We start from the raw sequence: 22230 nt of genomic DNA, 5'->3' as shown, positions 1-22230 counted from the left end.
CAGCCGTGGAGGGGCCACAGCAGCACTGGCGCCCCAGAGCAGCCCCCCAGCACCATAAACCCAGCTCCAGCCTTGGAACTGGGAAGTCTGTCTCGAAACCAGTCCGACTAGAATAACTGGGAAGGCAACTGTGGTTTCTTTTCAGGAAAAAAGAGATCTCGAAAAAGAACTGAAACTGTTTTCATTTGGACAAAAATATTCCTAGACATTTTTCCACATTTTGCCAGCAAGAAAGAGCATTTGCTTTTCATTTTTCAATGGAAACCCAGAGAAATGTAATTGAAAATGATGTTTTCCCTGAGAAAGAAGAAAAAGGCAATTACTGTTAAAAATCCATTTTGGTAAAAACAAAGCAACTTGGTGAAAGAAAACCCTCCCCAAAGCAGGCCTGGCCTGCGCTGACACAGCTCCCCCTGAGCTCTCATCCTGCCGGGTGCCGCACGCCGGGGCCGGCCGCCGGTCACTCTGACTGCCCGGTGTCCGGAATGGCCGGGAGCTGGCAATGGCCGGGAGCCAGGACCGGCCTGACAGCGGGAGTGGGACACAGCAGGACACCCCACCACGTCCCACCACGTCCCCACAGCCCGCCTGCATTTTGGAGCGGGGTGTGAAGCAAACATGAGACGACCTCAAACACTCAGTCCCATGGTGCTTTTTGGAATAGTGATAATTAAATTCAGACTTTTTTCCTTTCAAAATGCCCTGGAAAAATCCAATCACTTTGCAAATCAAAATAAGCATTTCCAATTAATCCTCTAACTTGAACCACATGGCTTTTAGGGAACGCGGTTGCACTCTGCTGAGACGCTATTTTTAAACCGGTGACGGCTCCGGCGATGTTCCGAGCGTGCTGCAGACAGGCACGGCACGGCCCGGGCCGCCGGGGGCTGCCGAGGGAGCTCGGGGGCTTTTGTTCCCCTCTCTGTCCCCGCGGTGTGCAGCGCAAGGGCAGGTGACAGCTCTGGCTGCAGGGACACAGCTTGAGGCTCCCTGAGCTCGGCTCTCCTCCTCCAACGGTGGCGGCCGCTGTGGCACAGGGGACAGACAGCCACAGCCTCCTGCTCCCTCCAGCCGAGGGGTCCCAGCAGCAGCTCTTCCCCATTCCTCCCCTGGCTGGGGGCTGAGGCTGCAGAAACCCATCTAAGGCTGCCTGGACCCCGGGGTGGTGCCAGGGACAAAGGTGGTCGGGGGTGTGAGGACAGTGCCCATGTCACAGATGGAGCATGAGGACACTAAAGCGTCCCCCCAAACTCCCTCCTGGATTACTGCAGAGACTCTGCCAGCGGGGAAAAGCCCTGCTTGCAAGGCCACTATGCCTGGCACCACTCCCAGTTGTGCCAGTGGGAGGAACTGGTGGCATACTGGGTCACCTTCCCCTCTGACACCTCTCATGTCCCTGAGGACAGGAGCCTTGGGCCCGTGGTACCCAGGTGAGGGATGGGGCCAGCTCCTGCCTCCCAGTCCCTGTCCCTGTCCCACTCCAGCAGTGGCATTTCCAGGGCCCCTCCCTGGCGGTGCCAAGGCAGTGCTGAGCGGCGCTGGCTGCCACCCGCCAGGCCTGGGGGGTTATTTTTAGCCCAGGCTGGGGATTTGGGTGCTAAGCAGCCGGCACCTCACAAGCTGATTTGAGCACTAAGCTGAAAAGCTGGGGACATGGCCAAGGCAGGCATGGATCCGGCCCTGGCCCCCACCTGCCCCAGCGCTGGGGAAAGGGGAGCTGAGCCCTCTGGGGGGGGCGATGAGCGAGCCTGAGGAGCTGTGGGCTGGCACCCCCATCCTGCTGCCGTGCCTGTCACCCCCCGGTGCCCAGGGCTGGGGTGCCAGGGGCAGTGACACGGGGGGAATGGGGCTGTTGGATCCCCTCCAGGCCGCGGGGGCTGGCGCTCGGAAATGCCGCCGTGGGCTGGGCGAGGCGGGAGCAGGCCCCAGCCAAAGTCAACTCAGCCACCGACATTCCCAGGCTCTGTGTGCTGACGGACGCCCCAGTGCCCGGGGCCAGGGCAAACGGGGTGCTATCCACCCCCCAAATCCTCCTCTTCCTCACACGTGTGCTACTGCACGTGTTTTTCTTCTGGGACTGTTCTGGGAGCAGCCGGGAGCCTGCAGCATCCCCTTTCCTCAGAGGCTGAGGCTGTGGCGGGGCCGAGGTTGGGTTTGGCACTGCTTTGGGCACGGAGCCAGCGCCTGGAGCTGAAGCCATGGAGATGCTTGGGGCCCGGTTCATCCCACTGTGGGGATACTGTGCAGCAACCACATCATCTGTGCAGGGAAAAATTAGGGTGCTGAGCTGCTCTGGGAGCTGTGACAAAGGGGGGGTGGCAGGGCAAGACACTGGAATGCTGAGAGTGCCCTTGGCCTCAGCCCAAATCTTCTTGCTTTGTCCCCTAACCAGCTCCTTGTCACCTTCATCACCTCCTGCCCATTCCTTGTCCCCCATGCTGGGGGGGTCATTCCCCTGGGGACACCAGCACGGTGACATGCTGTGGGTGGCTCATCACAGCAGGTGAATGGCAGGAGGGCTGACCTCGGCTTGTCTCCCTGTCGCCCCTCACCAGCTCCAGGGTGGTGCCTGCTGCTTGCAGAGCCCGCAGCCTCCCCACCGTGCCAGCTGGCTGGCAGCCCTGCCTGGCACCGGGGCCTGCCCGCTCCTGCCCGCACATGCCAGCGGCAGAGCCGGGCCCAGCCCCGGCGCTCAGCACCTGTGCCAAGGAGCGCAGCCTGACCCTGCCGGCACCGCGCCTGCCCCGCACGCCACGCTGCGCCCTGGCACCGCACGGGCTCGCTCCCCGCAGTGGGCTCGTGGCACCCGGCACCCGGCACGCCCGGCACGGGCAGAGTGGATCCAGCCGGCTCTGCTCCCCTCCCGAGGGAGCCGCAGCATCTCCGGCTGCGCCTGGACTGGTGGGTGTTTGGCAGACGGGCGTGGAGGCGGCTCTCGGCACTGTACCTGTGCCAAGCGGGCGGCTCCGAAATGCTGCCGGTGCCAGCAGGGCATGGCTGGACCCCAGCGCTGGCCCGGGGGTGCTGATGGGGGGGGAAAATGGGGACCAGCCCCAGCCCTCCCCTGGTTCTGCCAAGCAGGATTAGGGGGGTTCTGCGGGAGGACGGAGGCGGCTGCGTGCGGCGTCCGGCCCTGCCGTGTGGGCTTCCCAAGCTGCTCGCCGTTCATTTCGGAGCTTATTAAGAGCTGGGCTTTGTCAATAAGGCACCATATAAAGCACATTGTTGTCTCTTAGCAACCTTAACTAGTTTAAGAAGAATTTTGTTTGGTTTTTTTTTTTTTTTTTTTTGAATATAGAAGAAATTCACCAGGAAACGGCTGCGCCAGCCGGGTTCATCCGGGAGCACCCGCTCTTCCCGCACGAGTCAGCGGCACAGCACAATGGCTTGGCCACAGCTCCAGCCCCAGCTCCCGGCGAGCAGGGCCTGCTCCCAGTTACAGAATGGGAGTGCAGGGAGCGCTGGGAGGCTGCTGGGGGAAGGACACAGATCCAGGCATGGCGATGCTGGTGATGGGGAGATCACCAGGCTCTGCCAGACCCCCTCTGGGCAGCCTGCAGGAAGGGGGAGAGGGTGTGGAAAGACCCTGTGCCTGGTTTGAGGACAGGAGGGAGCCCAGGCCATGCTCCATTATTCCCTGTGTCCCCAGCCCTGGCCCTGAACAGGAGCTGATGGGGTGCCATGGCCAAGGGCACCAGACCAGTGGTGGCAGAGCCACAGGTCCTCCACCTCTGCCAGACTGGGACCAGAATGGGTGGAGACAGGGCTCCCACCACATCCCTGCCTGCGTTGGACTGGGATAACTGGGCCCCAGCCTCTCACTCTGCGTGGTGCTGGAGCTGGTTAATGGCAAACGGCGCCTGGGAGCATTAACCCAGGCGGGGGGGTGGGAAGGGGGGGGTACAAACAGGCGCTGAGGGTGAATCTGCAACCGCAGGAAGTCAGTTATTAATTCGAGGGAGACGTTTTGCCCCTTGATTTACTGTCATCAGGCCTTTATGTAACGGCAGGGCAAGGGTGGGCAGTGCTGGGGGGAGGGGGTGGACGAGGCAGGGTGCAGTCCACCACCCCCCCGTGCTCCCCTCTGCTTCTTCCTGAGCCCCCCCATGTGAAAGGAGAAGGGGACCAGGGTGGGAGCCCACCAGTTCAGTGTGCCAGGGGAACATTGGGGAGCCCGAGAGAGTCCTGTGCCTTCCTCTTGGGACTTCCTGCTCCCCGCCCCCCCAGTTCTCAGGCTGTTGACATGGCTGGGGCCTCGTGTCCTCATGTCACCTCCTGGGTCGGGGGACAGGAGCTGGCAGAGCAGCTGCCGCCTGCGTGGTGCTAGCGTGCAAACACGGGGGTGTTTGTGCACAGATGCACTCGCACATGTGGATGGAGGTGCACGTGTGACCACGTGGGCACGTGCACATGCCTGTGAGTGTGCAGATGCGTGTGCACACGTAGGTTTGGCACGCGTGTTCAGGTGTGCGTGCACACGCGGGCACCGCTGTCCTCTCAGCACACGCCACCCCGCGCATGCTGAGGAAAGGAGCACGCGTGCACTCGCGGTGGGGACAAGGGACACGCGGGGTGTGGGACCCACAGCAGCCCCGTGGCAGCACTGAGTGCCAGGGGACGTGGCAACCCTGTGGCAGAGACCACGTGGCGTGTCACAACCCCAGGGCTCCGTGGCGGGGGGACACGTGGGGTTCCAGGGGACACAGCAGCCCTTGGTGCCGGCTGTCGGGTGGCCCAGGCGGGAGAGGGCTGGGGGATGCAACACTCCCCTGCCTTCAATTGGCTGAGCGATAAATAAATAAAAGGGAATTAAATAAATAGAGGCGAGTCGGTTTATATAATCACTGGTACAGTTTGTCCTGAACCTCTGCACGGATTAGAGAGCTGGCACCGGCCGTGGGTCATTAGCAGCTGGGCTGAGCCCCCCCAGCACGACTGCCCTGGCCCCAGCCCCGCCTGCGGCCCCCAGCCTTGCCCCCTATTTACCTATCTGGGTACTTTTTAACGAGGAACCTTGGGAAGGGCCGTGCGTGTGTGTGTGTGCATGTGTGAGCTCTGCAAACGTGCACAGAAGGGCACACGGCTGTGTGCGGGCCCCTGCCTGTGCCCAGGTGTGCCAGAGCAGGTTGGTGTGTGTGCAAGGAGCTCTGTGTGTGTGTGTGTGTGTGCCTGTGTCCATTCTGTGTGTGGGGGGGTGTGCATGCACATGTGTTTTCAAGTTTGTGTGCATGGGGGCCAGCACACGCATGTGCCTCTGCACGTGGTGTGCATGTGCAGACGTGTGTGTGGGCACCTCACACCTCTGTGTACAAGCACGTGTGGTTTTTTCCCCCTCTGCTCAGGAAAGCACCTTTCTCTCAGAGCTCCAGTTTCTTCCTGGGTGCTGGGGTGTTCCTGCAAAACCTTTTGGTTTCTTCCCTGCCTTTTGGAGCAGCACCTGGGAGGTGCATTTGTTGGGGTGTGTGTGGGGAGCCCCCTCAAAAAGCGTGACACCCAGGCCAGGAGCATCAGTGTGCCCCAGGAAACACTGGGTGCCAACTGGCCAGGGTGCCCATTTCCCCCCGCCCCTCTCCAAACACCCCCACAGCCCCCTCTCCGGGCCCAGGGTGACCCGCAAACCTCGATTCCCCTCCTCTGCTGCCCCAAATTCTCCGCGTGGCCATGGCAGAGCGTCCCCCGGCGGGGATGGCCTGCAGGAGCCCCTGATGTCCCCGGGCTGATCCCGAGTGTCCCCGCAGTGCCCCGCGGGGCGGCCCGAGCCCCGTGCTGCTGCCCGGTGCCGGGGCTGAGTATGTCCGTGCCCGTGCCCGTGCCCGTTCCCGTGCCCGTGCCGGTGCTGCTGCCCGTTCCCGTGCCAGTGCCGGTGCAGATGCCGGTGCCCGTTACCGTGCCGGTGCCCGTTGCCGTGCCCGTTCCCCGGTGCCCGTTCCCGTTCCCCGTTCCCGTGCCCGTTCCCCGTTGCCGTGCCGGTGCCCGTCGCCGTGCCCGTTCCCGTTCCCCGGGGCCGTGCCCGTTCCCGTTCCCCGGGGCCGTGCCCGTTGCCGTGCGCGCTCTTCTGCTGCCATCTAGTGCTCCGCACGGCGAGTCCCCGCAGGACGCCGTTCGCCCGTGGCCATCCCCGCCTGGGCAGTGCCTCGGCTCGGTCGGCCCCGGAGCAGCCGCCTGTACCTTGGGGACACCTTGGTGCCCTCTCTGGGGGTGCCGCCGGGCCGGGCCCCACGGCTTTGGGGTGGAGGCGGGCCCTTGGCTCTGGGGGATGGGGAGCAGCATTCCTTCCCCCTGGAAAGCGGGAGAAAGCCGGCAGAAGCTCCGTGCCCGGGAAGAGCTCAGTGGCATGAGTTGTTGCAATGGCACTTGGATGTCCCTTCACGCTCTTCCCCCCAGCCACCTCCATCTCACCGGGCACAGGCTGTGCTGGAGGGGCGCAGGATCCTGCTTTTACCCACCACTGGCCATCCTGGTACTCTTTGTCCCTGGAAGGGACCGTGCCATGGCGGGGCCACGGGTGGCACCAAGCCCAGGCAGTACCAGCCACCTCGCTGCCGCTGCAGCCGTGAGTGCCCGACCCGCGGATGTCACCACAGGAGTCCCCGACAGAGCCATTCAGTGCAGGATGACGGAGAGCAGCTCTCCTGCCTCTCTCCTGCCTCTGCCCAGCTCCCTGAGGTGGACGGACGCCTCGCCCCGCGCTCCATGCCTGCTGACTCAGGGCTTCGTGCGGCAGCGCTGACGGATCGAGCTCTGCGCGGCTGCCGGGGCTCGCCGGTGAAGCGGCTGCACCGGAGCCAGCCGAGCCCGCGGAGCGCTGCAGCGCGGCTGCCGGCCCTGCCCAGCGAGGAGGGGGTGATCGATGGGGTGTCAGCAGAGACTCAGGCTCCTCGGGGCTTTGTTCAGGGACGCCTCGGCAGGAGATGCCGCAGAGGTATTTTTAGCCATGTAATTCATAGCTACCTCCAGCCTGATTAATTTTTTTCTCCCTTGGTCAGTCCGTCACGCACTCTGTCCCGGCGGATGGATGTGTGCCGGGAGCTGGGTGTGCTGGGAGGGGCTGTGGCAAAACCTGGACACTGGGTCCATTTCAGAAAGCTTCATTTGATTCCGTTTGCGATGGAGTAAAACAAAACACCTGTATGAGGGACCCCAAATGCTGAGAAAACCCCTGCCTCAGGTGCCCCCCAGCAGGCCAGGGTGGGTGCAGCGGTGAACACCTGTGAGGCAAATTTGGTTCTGAGCCTGTGTGCTGACCTGGACCAGCTCCTGGGGTGTTCCAGCCTTTTCCAAGACACTTTCCCAACTATAGATTACAAAATGGGAGCCAGGGAGAGGCTGCAGCATCCCACATCTGTCGCCTCTGGTGAAAGCATTTCACTGAGGCCTGATTCAGCAAAACTGTGTTTTTCCAATTGCTGCTGCACCCAGGATGAGGACACACAGTCCTGCGGGCTGCCGGCATCTCCCAGGGGTGCAGGCACAGAAGGTGGATCAGGCAGCTGATGTGCTTGTCCCCTCGCTGGGAAATGTGAGCTTAGGGAGCTCAAAGGACAGCTCTGATTTGGGCTTCGGGCTCCCGTTTGCGCTTGCACCACCCCCCTTCTGCACCCTCACAAACTCTGCGAGTGCCACGGCTCCGGCTGCCCAGCTGGGACCCAGCATTTGTGGGTGCACCGCAGGGCACGCAGCAGCGGGGTCACTCTGACACCCCACAGAGGCCCTGGGCTCCTGCCAGTCGCTCTTCCGGCCGGCCGAGCGTCACCCACCGCCCCCGTGTCCTGGCGCGACCCGGCGTCCCTGCGCCAGCGCGGGGCTGCGGGGGCTGCCTCAAAGGAGCAATTTTCTTGCTCTGAAGCCCCGGCTCTGTTCGGCGCCAGGCAGGGCAGTGGGGTGCTGGGGCAGCGTGGGTGCTCCTGCTGGGCACAGGCGCTGCCAGTGCCCCCCACCTCCAGCCCTTTGATTCTGGCCCAGCCTCTTGCCCTGGAAACTGCAGCTGCCCACGGCAGGGTCATGCAGGGCAGGATCTGATCTCCTCTCCTTGGGCTCTGTGCCTGGGGACAGCTCTGTGCGAGGGGACAAGCACCCCTGTACTCTGTGCCTGAGCCACAGCAGAGCTGGCATGATGCCAGGCACCATCCCTGCATGAGGAGGGGGACACCCCAGTGTCCCCAGGGCTTGGCCCTGACTGGGTTTTTGGGGTTCCTGCAAGCCTGAGTGGCAGTGGCTTATGCTTCCTGGCAGGAATCTGCTCTGCCTGTTCTGCTTCCCAGTTATCCTGTCTTGGAGATCTGTGGGGACCCTTGCCGAGGGTTCTTGGGAGCTTGGGGACTGCATCCCCTGGCTCAAGATTTTGCTGTGAAACTGCAGAGAGGTTCCTCTGCTTCCCCAAACCAGTCCGAGGTTGTGCCCAAAGCAGTCTTAAATCCAGTTTAAGGCAATTCACAGCCCCTGCCTTGGGCCAGTGCAGGTGCTGGGGGATGGACAGACACCCAAGCCCCCTTGCTGGCACCGTCTCAAGGACAGGAGCTGAAGGGATTGGACAGGGCTGGCAGAGGTGGGAGGGGGCTCACACCAGCAGAGACCTTCACTGCCAAGCAGGGAGATGCTGTTTCTTGCCAGCAGCAAAGATTTCTCCAAAAACATGTGAGTAAAGCACCTGGAGTGAGCTGGGCCAAGGACAGTCAGGTTGGGACCCAGGGCAAGACTGGGATCAGTGGGAAACAATAGAAATCCAAACCCCTGGAACAGCGAGATGACCACTGAGCTCACGTGGGTCAGGGTTCCACCCCAACCCGCCCTCCCTGCCTTGGTCCCAGCCAGGGCCACGGCACAACCTTCCTGTCCTCGGCCCCAAGTCCCTCTTTTGCCCAGGATCAGCTTCCCCCTCCAAAATCAAACAGCTGAGGGGTCACTGCACCCCTGGCCCGGCCGCCCTCACTCACCATCCACCAGGTCTTGGCCCTCACGTCGTAGCAGAGCTGCCACCTCACTGAGCCCCCGGCCGCGGGTGCCGCTGCCCCGCCTGCCGCCTCCATCCCCAGCGGCTACTCCGGGAGGCGGCTGGCACGATGCCCTGCTCCCAGTGCCATCACAGATACTTTTCCCCCTCAAAAAGCAGCCAGGGTAGCTTCCAGCCCTGGGGAAAAGCAGCTGGATGGAGGCGAGGAATAATCCCAGTCCGGGAGGTCCCGGGCTGCCCCCGGGGAGGCGGGTCGGCTGCTCTGGGTGGGCTGGTGGGTGGTCACTGCCGGGCAGAGGCTGTGCCAGCGGCTGGACGCGCCAGAGGGACAGCACCCACGTCAGCGGGACAGAGGGACTCTGGTGGGTGGGACAGCAAAGGGATGTGCTGGGTCTTGGAGGGTTTGGGACCTGCTTTGGCTTTGTCTGCCCAGGGAAGAGGCTGCTGCAGGTACCAGCTACAGCCTGCCAGCCTCTGCTCCAGGGACCCCAACATGTCCCCATGTGGGTGATGGGCTCCCCTGTCACCTGTTCCAGAACTGTCCTCTGTCCCCCAACACACATGTGCTCAGATGGGGGCACCCTCCTTCCCCTTCCCCTTTTCCTTCCCCCTCTGCTTCTCCTCCCCTCTAGCTCTGTAGAAGCTCAGGGATGAAAAGGGGATGTGTGGGAGTCTCACCTGGGGATCTCGGGGAGCCGGACACCAGCAGAGCTGTGGGGGCTGATCTCTCTGCTCCCAGTGTGGGGCCAGGATCTGTCACTGGGGATTCCTGGCCCTGTCACCCTGGTGCCAGCATGACCTGTGAGCAGGTCAGAGGTGCCTCAGTGGTGACATCCTTCTGGCCTCACTGTTCCCACGTGCGCTGTGGATTCCCCAAAGGATCCCAGTGGGGGTCACATCTGTCCCCTTCCCTCTGTGACTGCTCCCTGCTCCCCACCCAGGCATGAGCCATCCTGGATTTTGGGCTTGCCACAAGGAATCCTGACCCCAGTGAGTGCTCAGTGCTCTCAGTTGCCCGTGTCACCGTGTCCATTTAACATCTCTTCTCCCGGGAATTGTGATTTGATTTGGGGTTTGGGGGTCGTGGGCTGACACACTCCCCCCCCGCCTCCCCCCCCCTCCCTTTTTCCCCATGCATGGCTGGACAGCCAGCTCTGGCTTTGTCATTCTCAGGGACAATCAGATTCCTCCCAGTGTTGCCTACTGGGACAAACTGGTCCCTGCTGGGTGCCCTGCCTTCCCCCTGTGCCCCCTGTGCCCCCTGCCCTCCTGCCTGCTGCTTGCAGACTTTCCAACCCCAGGGTTTTGCTGCAGGGATTGAGAAAGTTTTTTAGGAAGTCTGGGGTTTTGTTTTTGTTTTTGTTTTCCTTTTAAGGCCCAGGATTCATGGGAGAAGCTCAGTTTATGCTGAGCTGGAGATTTGATCACATTTGGGGATATCCAGACAAGAAGCTTCAGGGATGGAGCCATGCTGCTGCCTGGGGCCCAGGAGGCTTGGGCACCACCACAGACACAGTGCCAAAGGATTTTGGGGTGGGTGAGATGTCTCTGTGGGAAGGGAAGCAGCACAAGGGGCAGGTTGCAGGAATTCAGCTCCTGGAAATGATTAATTTCAAGGCATGGAGATTACTTCCTGATTTACTTTTTTCCCCTAACCACTGTGTTTTTTAATCCTTAATTTTGATCAAAAGCCAGGCCTTTTCCTGGGAAAAGAACTCTGGAGCTTCTTATGAACATTTTCCTTTCCAATGAGACTTTTTTCATCCAAACAAGGGTTTGGGGCAGAAAATAAATCCAAAGTTGAGTCGTGGTTGCAGCTCAGAGCTGGTACCAAGGCAGGAGGGTGGCACTGGGCAGCAGTGGGTGCTGGGGGTCAGACAGATTCAGCTGAGTGATTAAAATCTTCCTGTTTGGAATCTTCCGGAATTGCGGTTTGGCATGGAAAAGGCGGCTTCAAAGCGGTGTGTGATAATGAGAGTGTGTGTGCACTGATGTGTGTGCACACGGAGGCAAGTGTGTGCGTGACAGGAGTGTGTGTGTGACAGGAGTGTGTGTGACAGGAGTGTGTGTGACAGGAGTGTGTGTGTGACAGGAGTGTGTGTGACAGGAGTGTGTGTGTGACACGAGTGTGTGTGTGACACGAGTGTGTGTGTGACACGAGTGTGTGTGACAGGATTGTGTGTGACACGAGTGTGTGTGTGACACGAGTGTGTGTGACAGGAGTGTGTGTGACAGGAGTGTGTGTGTGACACGAGTGTGTGTGTGACACGATTGTGTGTGACAGGAGTGTGTGTGTGACACGAGTGTGTGTGTGACAGGAGTGTGCGTGTGACACAATTGTGTGTGACAGGAGTGTGTGTGTGACAGGAGTGTGTGTGACAGGAGTGTGTGTGTGACAGGAGTGTGTGTGTGACAGGAGTGTGTGTGTGACAGGAGTGTGTGTGTGACACGAGTGTGTGTGACAGGAGTGTGTGTGACAGGAGTGTGTGTGACAGGAGTGTGTGTGACAGGAGTGTGTGCGTGACAGGAGTGTGTGTGACAGGAGTGTGTGTGTGACAGGAGTGTGTGTGTGACACGAGTGTGTGTGACAGGAGTGTGTGCGTGACAGGAGTGTGTGTGACAGGAGTGTGTGTGTGACAGGAGTGTGTGTGTGACAGGAGTGTGTGTGACAGGAGTGTGTGTGTGACAGGAGTGTGTGTGTGACACGAGTGTGTGTGACAGGAGTGTGTGTGTGACAGGAGTGTGTGTGTGACAGGAGTGTGTGTGACACGAGTGTGTGTGTGACACGATTGTGTGTGACAGGATTGTGTGTGACAGGAGTGTGTGTGTGACACGAGTGTGTGTGTGACATGAGTGTGTGTGACACGAGTGTGTGTGTGACATGAGTGTGTGTGACACAAGCGTGTGTGACACGAGTGTGTGTGTTTGATGAGTGTGTGTGACACGAGTGTGTGTGACATGAGTGTGTGTGACACAAGCATGTGTGTGATCAGTGTGTGTGTGATGGGTGTGTGTGACACGAGTGTGTGTGACACAAGTGTGTGTGTGATAAGTGTGTGTGACGAGTGTGTGTGTGACACAAGCTGTGTGTGACAGGAGTGTGTGTGACAGGAGTGTGTGTGACACGAGTGTGTGTGTGACGAGGAGTGTGTGTGATGAGTGTGTGTGACACGAGTGTGTGTGTGATAAGTGTGTGTGACACAAGCGTGTGTGTGATAAGTGTGTGTGTGATAAGTGTGTGTGTGATAAGTGTGTGTGTGATGGGTGTGTGTGTGTGATAAGTGTGTGTGACACGAGTGTGTGTGTGACAGGAGTGTGTGTGATGGGTGTGTGTGTGTGATAAGTGTGTGTGACGAGTGTGTGTCTGTCCCCTCCGTGTGCCAGCTGGCGGGCGATGTGCTGACGCTGAGTGGAGCAGACATGTCCCGCTAGAGGCAGCTCTGCTGTCCCAGGGTGGCAGAAGCAGGGAGGAGATGCCAGGAGACAGCACCAGAAATACACTGAGAGGCCTTGGAGGCTTGGGAAGAGCCTCTGGCACATCGCTGCCTGTGGGGAAGGGCTCTGGGGTGTCTGGGGGGCCCCGAAGCTCCTGCCAGGATGGTGTTTGTGGGGGGAGTGCTGTAGAAAGGCCACGTGCCAGAGGTGGGGGTGCCACACACTCCTGGTCCATCTCCAGGGGCATCACCTGGACTTGATGGGGGTCTGGAAGTGCTTTGACAGGCACTGGGGGGCAGAACGGGGTGAGAGACCCCCAGAGTGAGGGGTGGGAGGGAGGGAGGGAGGTGGCCTCAGTGCTGACCCCCACCCTGGCGTGATCCCCACTCTGCCGTTCCTGGGGCAGGGCTGTTGGGAAGCAGCCAGCCAGGAGAATGGATGTGCTGGGGCTGCTGCTGCTGAGCCGACTGCTCCAGCCTGAGGACCTGGGGGCTTGCCTTGGCACCTCAGCACTGCCCAGGGTGATCCTGCCTCCTCTGGCTCGTCATTGGTGCAAAGCCCAGCTGTCTATGCCTCAGTTTCCCTGGCAGGAAGGGCTGTGCCCACTGCTGCCCACCGTACCAGTTCCTGGGCCATCCCTGCAGCATCCCCCAGGGCCTTATCCCTGGAGAGGGGAGGGAGGTGGCAGTGGGGCTGTTCACAGCTGGGCCTCTCTGCTGCCAAACTGGGTCCCCCTGCCTGGGCTGTCGCCTCAGGGGGCTCTGTGTGCACGTGTGGGGGTAAGGGGGGTGTGCAGGGGTGTGAGGGCACACATGGATGTCCAGCTGCCACCAGTGGCTCCAGTACTGCGCCGTCAAGGCGCTGACCCCCCCCCAGGCCTGGGGCTGCTCTGGGAGGGTCAGGCCTTGCTCTCGTTTGGGACCACTCATTAGTGATGAGGGACCAGTGTGAGGGTCAGGCAGGGCACTCAGGCCCACAGGTACCCTTGTGCACACATCTTCCCTTGCTGTTCTGTGCCTCAGTTTCCCTTGGCATGTCTTTTCCCCCTGATGTTCCTGATGCCACTTTCTGCTGGTCCCTGCAAGATGCAGTGATCCCATGGGAGTAACGCGGTGACACCTTTGCTTGTGCCACAGAGCCACCAGGGTCAGCAGGATGGCAGCATGAGCCCATCACCTGGCTCCACAGCAAGAGGAGGCAAACAGGGACAGGATGAAGCCCTGTCTGAGCTCGTGTCCCAGTGATGGAGGTGGAGGTCTCTGCTTTACTCTCATGTGGGACCCCTTCCATGAGGGCCAGCATCTGGAGCTGGGTGCTGGTCCCTGTCTGGGGCCATGGCAGCTTCTGCAGCTGCTGAACTGGGATCACTGCCCAGATCTGAGCATTTTTTGGGATGTCACATTTGGTGGCCAAGAGGAGAGAGGGGACAACAATGGGAGGTGACAACGACAGTGTGCCCCACCTGCTCAGACCCATCTCTGAACATGAACACGCCCAGCACTGGGGGGGGTAAGGGGGAGTGCAGTAAATTCTGCACCCCAAAACCACCCCCGTTAAGGCAGGACACAGCTCCCCCCACCCCAGCCAGACCCCACCCGGCCAGGGAAAGGAGGCACCACAGCGCCCAGGGCTGTGCGAGCCCGCCAGAGCCATCCCCGGACAGCACCGTCCCCCCTTCGGGCGGGACCCCCCGCCCGTTCCGCGGGGCGGTGCGGCCGTGCCGTGCCGAGCCGTGCCGAGCCGTGCCGTGCCGTGCCGAGCCGTGCCGAGCGTTCCGCGCTCCGTGCCGAGCCGAAGCGTGCCGAGCCGAGCCGAGCCGTGCCGAGCCGTGCCGAGCGTTCCGCGCTCCGTGCCGAGCCGTGCCGAGCCGTGCCGAGCCGTGCCGAGCGTTCCGCGCTCCGTGCCGTGCCGAGCCGAGCCGTGCCGTGCCGTGCCGTGCCGTGCCGTGCCGTGCCGAGCGTTCCCGGCTCCGTGCCGTGCCGAGCCGAGCGTTCCCGGCTCCGTGCCGTGCCGTGCCGTGCCGTGCCGTGCCGTGCCGAGCCTTCCCGGCTCCGTGCCGTGCTGTGCCGAGCCGAGCCGTGCCGAGCCGAGCGTTCCCGGCTCCGTGCCGAGCCGAGCCGTGCCGAGCCGAGCGTTCCCGGCTCCGTGCCGTGCCGTGCCGTGCCGTGCCGAGCCGTGCCGAGCCGTGCCGAGCCGAGCCGTGCCGTGCCGTGCCGTGCCGTGCCGAGCCGAGCCGTGCCGTGCCGTGCCGTGCCGAGCCGAGCGTTCCCGGCTCCGTGCCGTGCCGTGCCGTGCCGTGCCGAGCCGAGCCGAGCCGAGCCGAGCCGTGCCGTGCCGAGCCGAGCCTTCCCGGCTCCGTGCCCCCCCGGGACCCCAGACCCGGCTCGGCCCCGGCGCCGGGCGGGGCTCGGGGGCGGCGCCGCGCGGGCGGGGGCGGCGGTGACGTCAGGCGCTGTCCGCGGTGCTGAGGGAAGATGGCGGCGCGCTAGAGCCGGGCGGCGGCCAGGGCCCCCCGCGCCCCCCGCGCCCCCCGGCACCCACACCGCCGCCATGTCGCTGCTCTGCGTCGGAGGTAGCGGGGCACGGGGCACGGGCCGGGCGGGGGGCGCGTCCCGCGGCCCCTGTGCCCGGGGCGGAGAGGGGGGAGCGCGGGGCTGCGGGGCCGGCGGGGCCGCGGGGGCTGTGGGCAGGAGGGGCGCGGTGAGGCGGGGGGCTCGTGGGAACGGCGCCATTCACGAGCGCCCGGCGCGGGGATTTATGAATGAACCGGCGGGGGCGCGCGCGCGGCGCGGGAGCCGGGAGCGGGGGTGGGGGAGGGGCGGGGGTGTGGGCGCGCCCTGCCCGCACAGGGATCCCCCGGAACCCCCCGGGATCCCCCGGAACCCCCGGGATCCCCCCGAACGCTGGTCCTGACCCCAAACCCGCGCCGGGAGGGACGGGGCTCCCTCCGCGCCTGCCGCCGCCCCATGGGAACGGCGGGGAGGGACGGGACTCCCCCCGGAACCATCCCTGGCTCCCCTCCCGCTGCGGGAAGGGGGCTCCCCCCGGAGCAACTCCCGGGCTTCCCTCATAACCTCCCAGCGCCGTGGGGCGGGAGCTGCCCCCATAACTTCCCACTGCCGGGGAGGGAGAGGGCTCCCCCATAAACCCCCCCGGGCTCCCTCCTTGCCCCTACCCCGCCGTGGGGAGGGGGCTCCCCCCTCGCCGCCCACCCCAGCCTCTCCAGCTTGCCGCCCCCTCGGAGCCCCCTTCTTCCCATCCTGCCCCCTTCGTGTCTCTTCCCACACCCCCCTCAAGTGCAGACCTCACCGTGCTCACCCCCCAGACACCCCTGCCCGTACACCCCCTGCACCATCGCTTCTCTCCCCATATACCCCCCTACCCAGCCCCCCAGGACCCCACCCCTCACGCCTGTCCTCAGGCACCCCCATCCTGCAGACACAGCCCTCTGCATTCCCAACCACACCCTCATGAAAAATACCCCATCTGTGCCCCCAACACCCCACATCTATCCCCAACCCCCCATTACACCCTGAAGCACTCCCGATCCCTGAAATCCCTCCACTCCCAAAATCTTCCATCCCCATCTATGTATCTCTACATTCTCTCAAATCCCCCCAAAATCATCCATCCCCATCTATGTGTCTCTACATTCTCACTCCCCCAAACAGATCCCCTGCACCCCAAATCCCACACTTTCCCCACTTCCCTCTGTGGAACCCTAAATACCCCCCTCAGATTACAGCCCGCGCCCCAGCCCCACCTCCTGCAGCCCCCTGTGCCCCTGCAGGTGTTCCCTGACCTGGCATGGGGATGCCGGTGGGAGTCCGGGCAGCTGAGGGGGTCAGGGTGGAAGCCTGAGCGTCCGGTGCTGTGTGCCCAGTTAGGGGATCTGGCGCTGGTCACCCCATACTGGGATGAACTGGGGGATTGCACAGGTGGGGGATCCCTGCACCCAGCACTCTGAGCCCTGCCCAGCGCGGTGCCCAGATGAGTCCTGCAGGCCTGGCCCCATCCTCCTGGTCAGTCTGGATTGAATGCTCAGTAAGGGGGGCACAGAAGTCGGGAGGGGGTCCCTTTACCCCCTTCTCAAGGCCCTATGACATCCTGATGGGGACAGGGCAGCACTCGTGTGTCTTGGGGTCACAGGATGGAGGTGGCAGAGTGACAGATGGGACAAGGGGGGGCATAGAGTGTGTGGGATTCCCCCACCCCAGGTGAAACCTGGAGGAAATGGGGCTCTCCCGGTGCTGCCTGAGTTCATCGGGATGGGGACTGTGCCCCCTTCCACCCCCTGACGTGTCCTTGTCCTTGAGGTGCTGTCACAGCCCCCTCTGTGGTGGCAGTGCCACAGCTGGCATGCCCCCCCCCAGCCAGCCCCAGATTTCAGGTACTCTCCTCTGGCGGGGGATGCCTCTTTACTGCCACTTAAAGGACTGTCACACGTGGTGACACCCTCGGTGGCGCTGGGGGTGGCTGCTGAGAAAGCTCCGAGTGGGTTGGGGGGGTTGGGGCTTCCCCCAGTGCCCTGTCACCACTCGCTGGTCACGCTTCTCCTGCTATTTTTGGGGCTCCCGGGGGCGGGGGTGCCACCCCAAAGCCTCCCCCTGGCTTTCCCTGCCCTTCCTGGGGGGCTTCGTGCCAGGGGGTGTCCCTGTGTGACAGGCACTGGAGTGACCTGGGAGTGTGGGGTGAGTGGGGACAGGAGGAGGTGTCTGGAGTGGCGGGAGGCAGACGGACAGATGGACAGGCGGGCGGATGGGCATCTGGAGAGACAGATGGAGAGACGGAGGGACAGATGGATGAAGGGGATGGGAGACGTGATCACGGAGGCTCAGGGGTGGGTGGGTGGACTGACAGAGGGGTGGAGGGACAGAGGGAGAGGAAGGACAGAGGGGTGGATGGAAGGACAGACGGATGGGTGGGTGGATGGATGGAGGGGTGAATGGAGGGTTGGACAGAGGGCTGGATGAGGGACATGGGGATGGACAGACAGATGTATGGAGGGATAGACATAGGGATGGGTGTGTGTGGAGAGACCGGTGAGTGGACAGAGAGTGGGGTGCCCAGGCAGAGGCATGGATGGGTGAACAGAGAGGGGAGTGGACAGAGAGACACGTGAATGGACGGACAGAGGGATGGACACACAGGAGATGGACAAATGGTGGGTGGTGGGAGTGGGTGGACAGACATGCAAATGGATGGATAGACAGAAGGATGGGTGAGTGGAGAGACAGGAAAATGGACAGAGGGGTGGGTGGATGGATAGAGGGGTGGGAGGATGGATGGACAGCAAGATGGATGGGTGGATGGGTGGGTGGAGAGACTGGTGAATGGACAGGCAGCAGGATGGATGTACAGAGGGATGTGTGGACAGGCAGAGGGGTGGGCAGACAGACAGGCCTGTTATGGCATGCCAACAGCCCAGCCCAGTTTTCATGCCATTCCCAGTCCAATCTCTGCCAGCTGCCTCCTGTCTCAGTTTCCCCAACTGGTCAACACCCCTTGAGATGAGCCAGATCACCCCAGCCTGGGAAGACCCCAGCTTGCTGATGTCACGTGAGCATCACACTGTCCTCAGCTCCTTGCCTGGGGGCTCAGGTTGAATTTAGCCCCAGGGTGGCACCCCAGGATTCGCCACCCCTGTGCCAGCTTTGGGGACCCTTTGATGGGTGGGAGGGCAGCACATCCTGCAGATGGTGACAGCAGGACTTCTCCCTGGCAGGAGATGACAGCCAGGAAAGCCACGTGTTCCCTGGGTAATTGTTTGTTCCTGTCAGCTTGGGTATTTTTGGAGCTTTTCCTTCCTCTGCTCTCCCGTTCCTTTTTGGAAGCAGCAGCTGGTGAAGAATAGTGGGTGCCCCTGGGCCCGGGGGAAGGGGGATCCCTGTCAGCCTCTGGCAGGTTCTGGCTCCAATGCTCTGTTAGAATAGAATAATATCAATTTATAATATGTATAATATAATGTATAAATACATTCTATTTCATTTACATAATCATTACACACAGTGCTGCCAGCCATCCCCAGACAGCCTCCAGGCTCCCAACCTGGTGTCACTTGAGGATCTTTGGGATGCCGGAGCCTTGTGCCAATCCCCCAAGTGTGAATTCCCCATCTCTGGAGCCCTGTGGTTCTCTGGGAACGTGGCTGCCAGTGGTGTAGCTGGTGACCTTCCTTGGGGCAAAAAGCCACCCAGCGTGTCACCCTTTCGGTGGCACAGGGCAGGCAGTTGAGTTAGACGGTCCCCAGTTGTTTTTCGAGGTGCTGATTTCCCTTGCCTCAGTTTCCCCGAGGTCTCTGGTGCCACGTGGCCTCCTCCCAGCCCTGCCAGGCACGTGGCGCTGGCGGCAGCCCCACGTCCCCTCCAGCGCTGGTGGCGGGTGATAAGCGGCTGGCGAGCGGCACGTCTCCGAAATCAAATTACCTTTGATGTCGCCAGGGCTATTTTCATCCCTGCTCGGTCACGTTGGTCTTGCACCCGCTGGCACCCGCGTCATTTAAGCGTTCTCCGGGTGCTGTGTCATTCCCTCCCCGCCTGGTCCCCTCCCGACAGCCCCGAGGACACCCCTGGGCCCCGCCGCCCCCCGGCATCGGCAGCGTCGGTTCCTGGCTGTGCTCGTCTCCCTTTGCCCCCCACTGCAGCCAAAAGCTGGGGACCGACCCCCACCCAACGGGGTAAAGCTGGGGGGTGTCAGCCAGAACTGGGGGGGGGTTCCCATGGAGCTGAGCAGGATCGGAGGGCTCCCTGCACCCCCCAAGGGGCAGGATGGGAACCAGCCCCACAATGCCCCCATGGTGGAGACAGGGCTGGGATGGAGTAGAGGTGTTTTGGGGCTGTATAGGATTTTGGGGGGGCCATCTCCACCCCTGGGGCTGTTTTGGATCAGGGAGGGTTACAAGCCCCTGACCCACCCGGTTTCCTGCGGGAAATATGGGTCAGTGCTTTGGGAGAGCCTTAACCCAGGTCCTGCTGGGCTGGTGCCACCCAGATGGGACTCAAATGGGGAACAGCATCCCCCAGACCACAGGTTATCCTCTGAATATGGAGGCTAACATCATCTCTTTCTCCAAATAAATCCCAAAGAAAAAGTGTGGGGTGAGGGGGGATAACACCCCCTCAACAGAGGAAGGCTGGTCATTTGGGGTTGCAAGCTGTCCCAGAGTTGCAGGTTTTTTGGGGGAGCATTTTCTCCCTTCTCATGCCCACCCCCAACTCATATCTGATCCCTCACCCTCACTTGGCATGGGAGATTCCAGCACTTTTCCCACCTGGCATCTGGGGGGGGCACGTTGGGGACAAGCAGGACTGGGGTCCTCCCACCCCCTTGACACCTTGTGGGGATCCCCAGCCTTTCCCCAGGGTCTCAGCCTGATTTTCTTCTCTCCCTTTGTCCCCACAGTTAAAAAGGCCAAGTATGATGGGCCCCAAGGTAAGTGAGACTCCATCTGAGGGGAGAGGGTGGGGGGATCTTGGGCTGGTTGGGTGTGGCAGAATCAGAGGAGGGGCTGGGGAAGGAGGTCGAGGGGACCCTTGGCTCTGGAGGCATCATTTGGCAAGTTGGGGACACACACACATGCAAATGGAGGTGCTCTGGATGGAGCGGGGGGCTCACATCCCACCAGCCCTGGCAGATGTAGGATCCCTCCTGGGACTGGGGTGCGGAGGGAAGTGTGTGTGGGGGTGGCAGGGGGCAGTGTCGGGGAGAGGGGACACACTGGAGGTCACTTCACTCTCTGCTTGTTCCCACAGAGAAGTTTAACACCTACGTGACCCTGAAGGTGCAAAATGTCAAGAGCACGACCATTGCAGTGCGGGGCAACTTGCCCTCCTGGGAGCAGGACTTCATGTTGTGAGTGTCCAGGGGTCCCCTGAGCTCCCCCATCCCTGTTGCTCCCCCCTTGCCCCCATAAAGAACACGGGGAGTCCCCTATTGCCCTGCCTCCAGATATGAGGGGCTCACCTGAGTCCTGGGCCCAAGGGGACAGGTAGAAGCTGGGGTGGTCCCCGGAGGCTGCTGAGACCTGAGAGGGGTTAACTTCATGGGGGTAACCTGATACCTTTCCTGTCCCCAGTGAGATCAATCGGCTGGACCTGGGCCTGACTGTGGAGGTGTGGAACAAGGGGCTCATCTGGGACACCATGGTGGGCACGGTGTGGATCCCCCTCCGGACCATCAGGCAGTCCAATGAGGTAGGGAGGCAGGCACAGGCATTTCCCTGCTGAGCCCCAAGGGACATGTGCCACCCCCAGCTGTCCTTTGGGCCAGGCAGAGCTTTCCCCATCCTGCCTGGGGCCACACCCTGTGTGCTGGGGTTGGGAGAAAGGAAAGGGGGGTCTGGGAGCTCTCCTCACTGCATTTCTACCTGACAGGAGGGCCCTGGGGAATGGCTCACACTTGACTCCCAGGTCATCATGACCGACAACGAGATTTCAGGCACCAAGGATCCGACTTTCCACCGCATCCTCCTCGACACGCGCTTTGAGCTGCCGCTGGGTGGGTGCCCCATCCCTGGCCGCCAGGCTCAGCCTGTGTCCTTCCTTGCCCTCAGCCCCAGGGGTGCTTATGAGCTTTGGAGCTGAGGCTCAGGGTCTGATCCTGTGGCCCCAAAAGCTTGAGGGCTGTTTTGGGGAGGTCTGTGCACCAATTGGGGTCTTTGCTCTCACAGATATCCCTGAGGAGGAGGCCAGGTACTGGGCCAAGAAACTGGAGCAGCTCAACGCAATGCGGGACCAGGATGATGTGAGTGCTGCCAGGCCTGGGGTGAGGGGTCAGGGTCAGTGCTGCCAGCAGGAGCTCTCACCAGCCCCTCTCTCCCCAGTATGCCTTCCAGGAGGAGCAGGAGAAGCCTCTGCCTGTGCATGGCTCACAGTGCTGTAAGTGCTGCCCTGTCCCTGCCCCGCTGTGGGACACCCACACCCTCCTTTCCCACACCGAGGAATTTTAAGGGGTGGGCTCCACATCTGCTTTGGGGTATTGGACCCCAACCCAAGTGGGGTTCAATTTCACCCCATACCCAGTCCTCATCCCCATTCCTGTTGTCCTTCCAGTGTTTGCCAGTGTTTCTCTGCTGTCTCCCAGCTCCACAGTGGCTGAGCCTTCCTGTGGGTGGAGGGGATGCAACAGGGAGCAATGGGGCTGATGAGGACAGTGCCTCTGGGGCAAGGGGCAGCAGGCTGGTGCTGGGGGCTGCTGGATGGGGGCCCTGCAGAGGCATGTGGGGTGGCAGCTCAGTTTGTCCCAACACATGCCTCAGTTCCCCCTTCTGTAACCACCCCAGGGCCACGCATGATTCAGTGCCCCTGTGCCCAACCCCAGGCCCTGTCCATGCCAGTGCTGCCATGCCTGGCCATAGCATTGTCCCCAGCCTGGGTCAGTGGCACCATGCCCACCTCGGGCACTGTCTCCAGTCCAGCTTGGTGTCATCATGTTCAGGCCCAGGCAGTGTCCCAGAGCCAGTGTGCCCCGTCCTGGATGCTGTGCCCAGGGCAGTGTCCCCAATCCAGCGTGCCCTGTGGGAGATGCTGGTTCCTCCCAGCCAGCTGCTTCCATCTTTATTGTCTCTGCCCCTTTCTTTGTAGGCAACTGGAATTATTTTGGCTGGGGAGAACAGCAGAGTAAGTATCCTGCCCACTCCTTTTCTTCCCCGAGTCAAGTGTGAGCTCCCCCCAGCACATCCCTCTTTGCCTGGCCTGGGGCTCAGAGGACCTGGAGCTTGGGTCTAGCTGTGGCCTTGTGCCATGACTCTGCACTGGGTGAGGACAGTGTCACCAAGTGCCCTGTCCTGGGCAGGGCTGTCCCCATGGGCTGGTGGGGATATGGCACCATGGGGCTCTGTGCCCTTG

General features: G+C 61.9%; 1 protein-coding gene across 17 annotated transcripts in view; it reads left to right on the top strand.

Moving 5' to 3' along the window:
- Positions 1-14832: 14832 nt before the first annotated feature.
- The window catches only part of UNC13A (unc-13 homolog A), a 37425-nt gene continuing 30027 nt past the window's right edge, over positions 14833-22230 (top strand). For all 17 annotated transcript variants that reach the window (XM_038164039.1, XM_038164038.1, XM_038164037.1 and 14 more), the window contains exons 1-8: positions 14833-14957; positions 19787-19816; positions 20137-20236; positions 20460-20577; positions 20758-20881; positions 21054-21127; positions 21207-21261; positions 21967-22002. In XM_038164039.1, the coding sequence (XP_038019967.1) occupies positions 14936-14957; positions 19787-19816; positions 20137-20236; positions 20460-20577; positions 20758-20881; positions 21054-21127; positions 21207-21261; positions 21967-22002 (559 nt within the window). In that variant the 5' untranslated portion in view covers positions 14833-14935. The remainder of the gene's footprint in view (positions 14958-19786; positions 19817-20136; positions 20237-20459; positions 20578-20757; positions 20882-21053; positions 21128-21206; positions 21262-21966; positions 22003-22230) is intronic.

Source organism: Motacilla alba, chromosome 28, assembly GCF_015832195.1.
Source record: "Motacilla alba alba isolate MOTALB_02 chromosome 28, Motacilla_alba_V1.0_pri, whole genome shotgun sequence".
Classification (NCBI taxonomy): domain Eukaryota; kingdom Metazoa; phylum Chordata; class Aves; order Passeriformes; family Motacillidae; genus Motacilla; species Motacilla alba.
The sequence above is the reverse complement of the archived record's forward strand: the minus strand, read 5'-3'. Positions and strand labels throughout refer to the sequence as shown.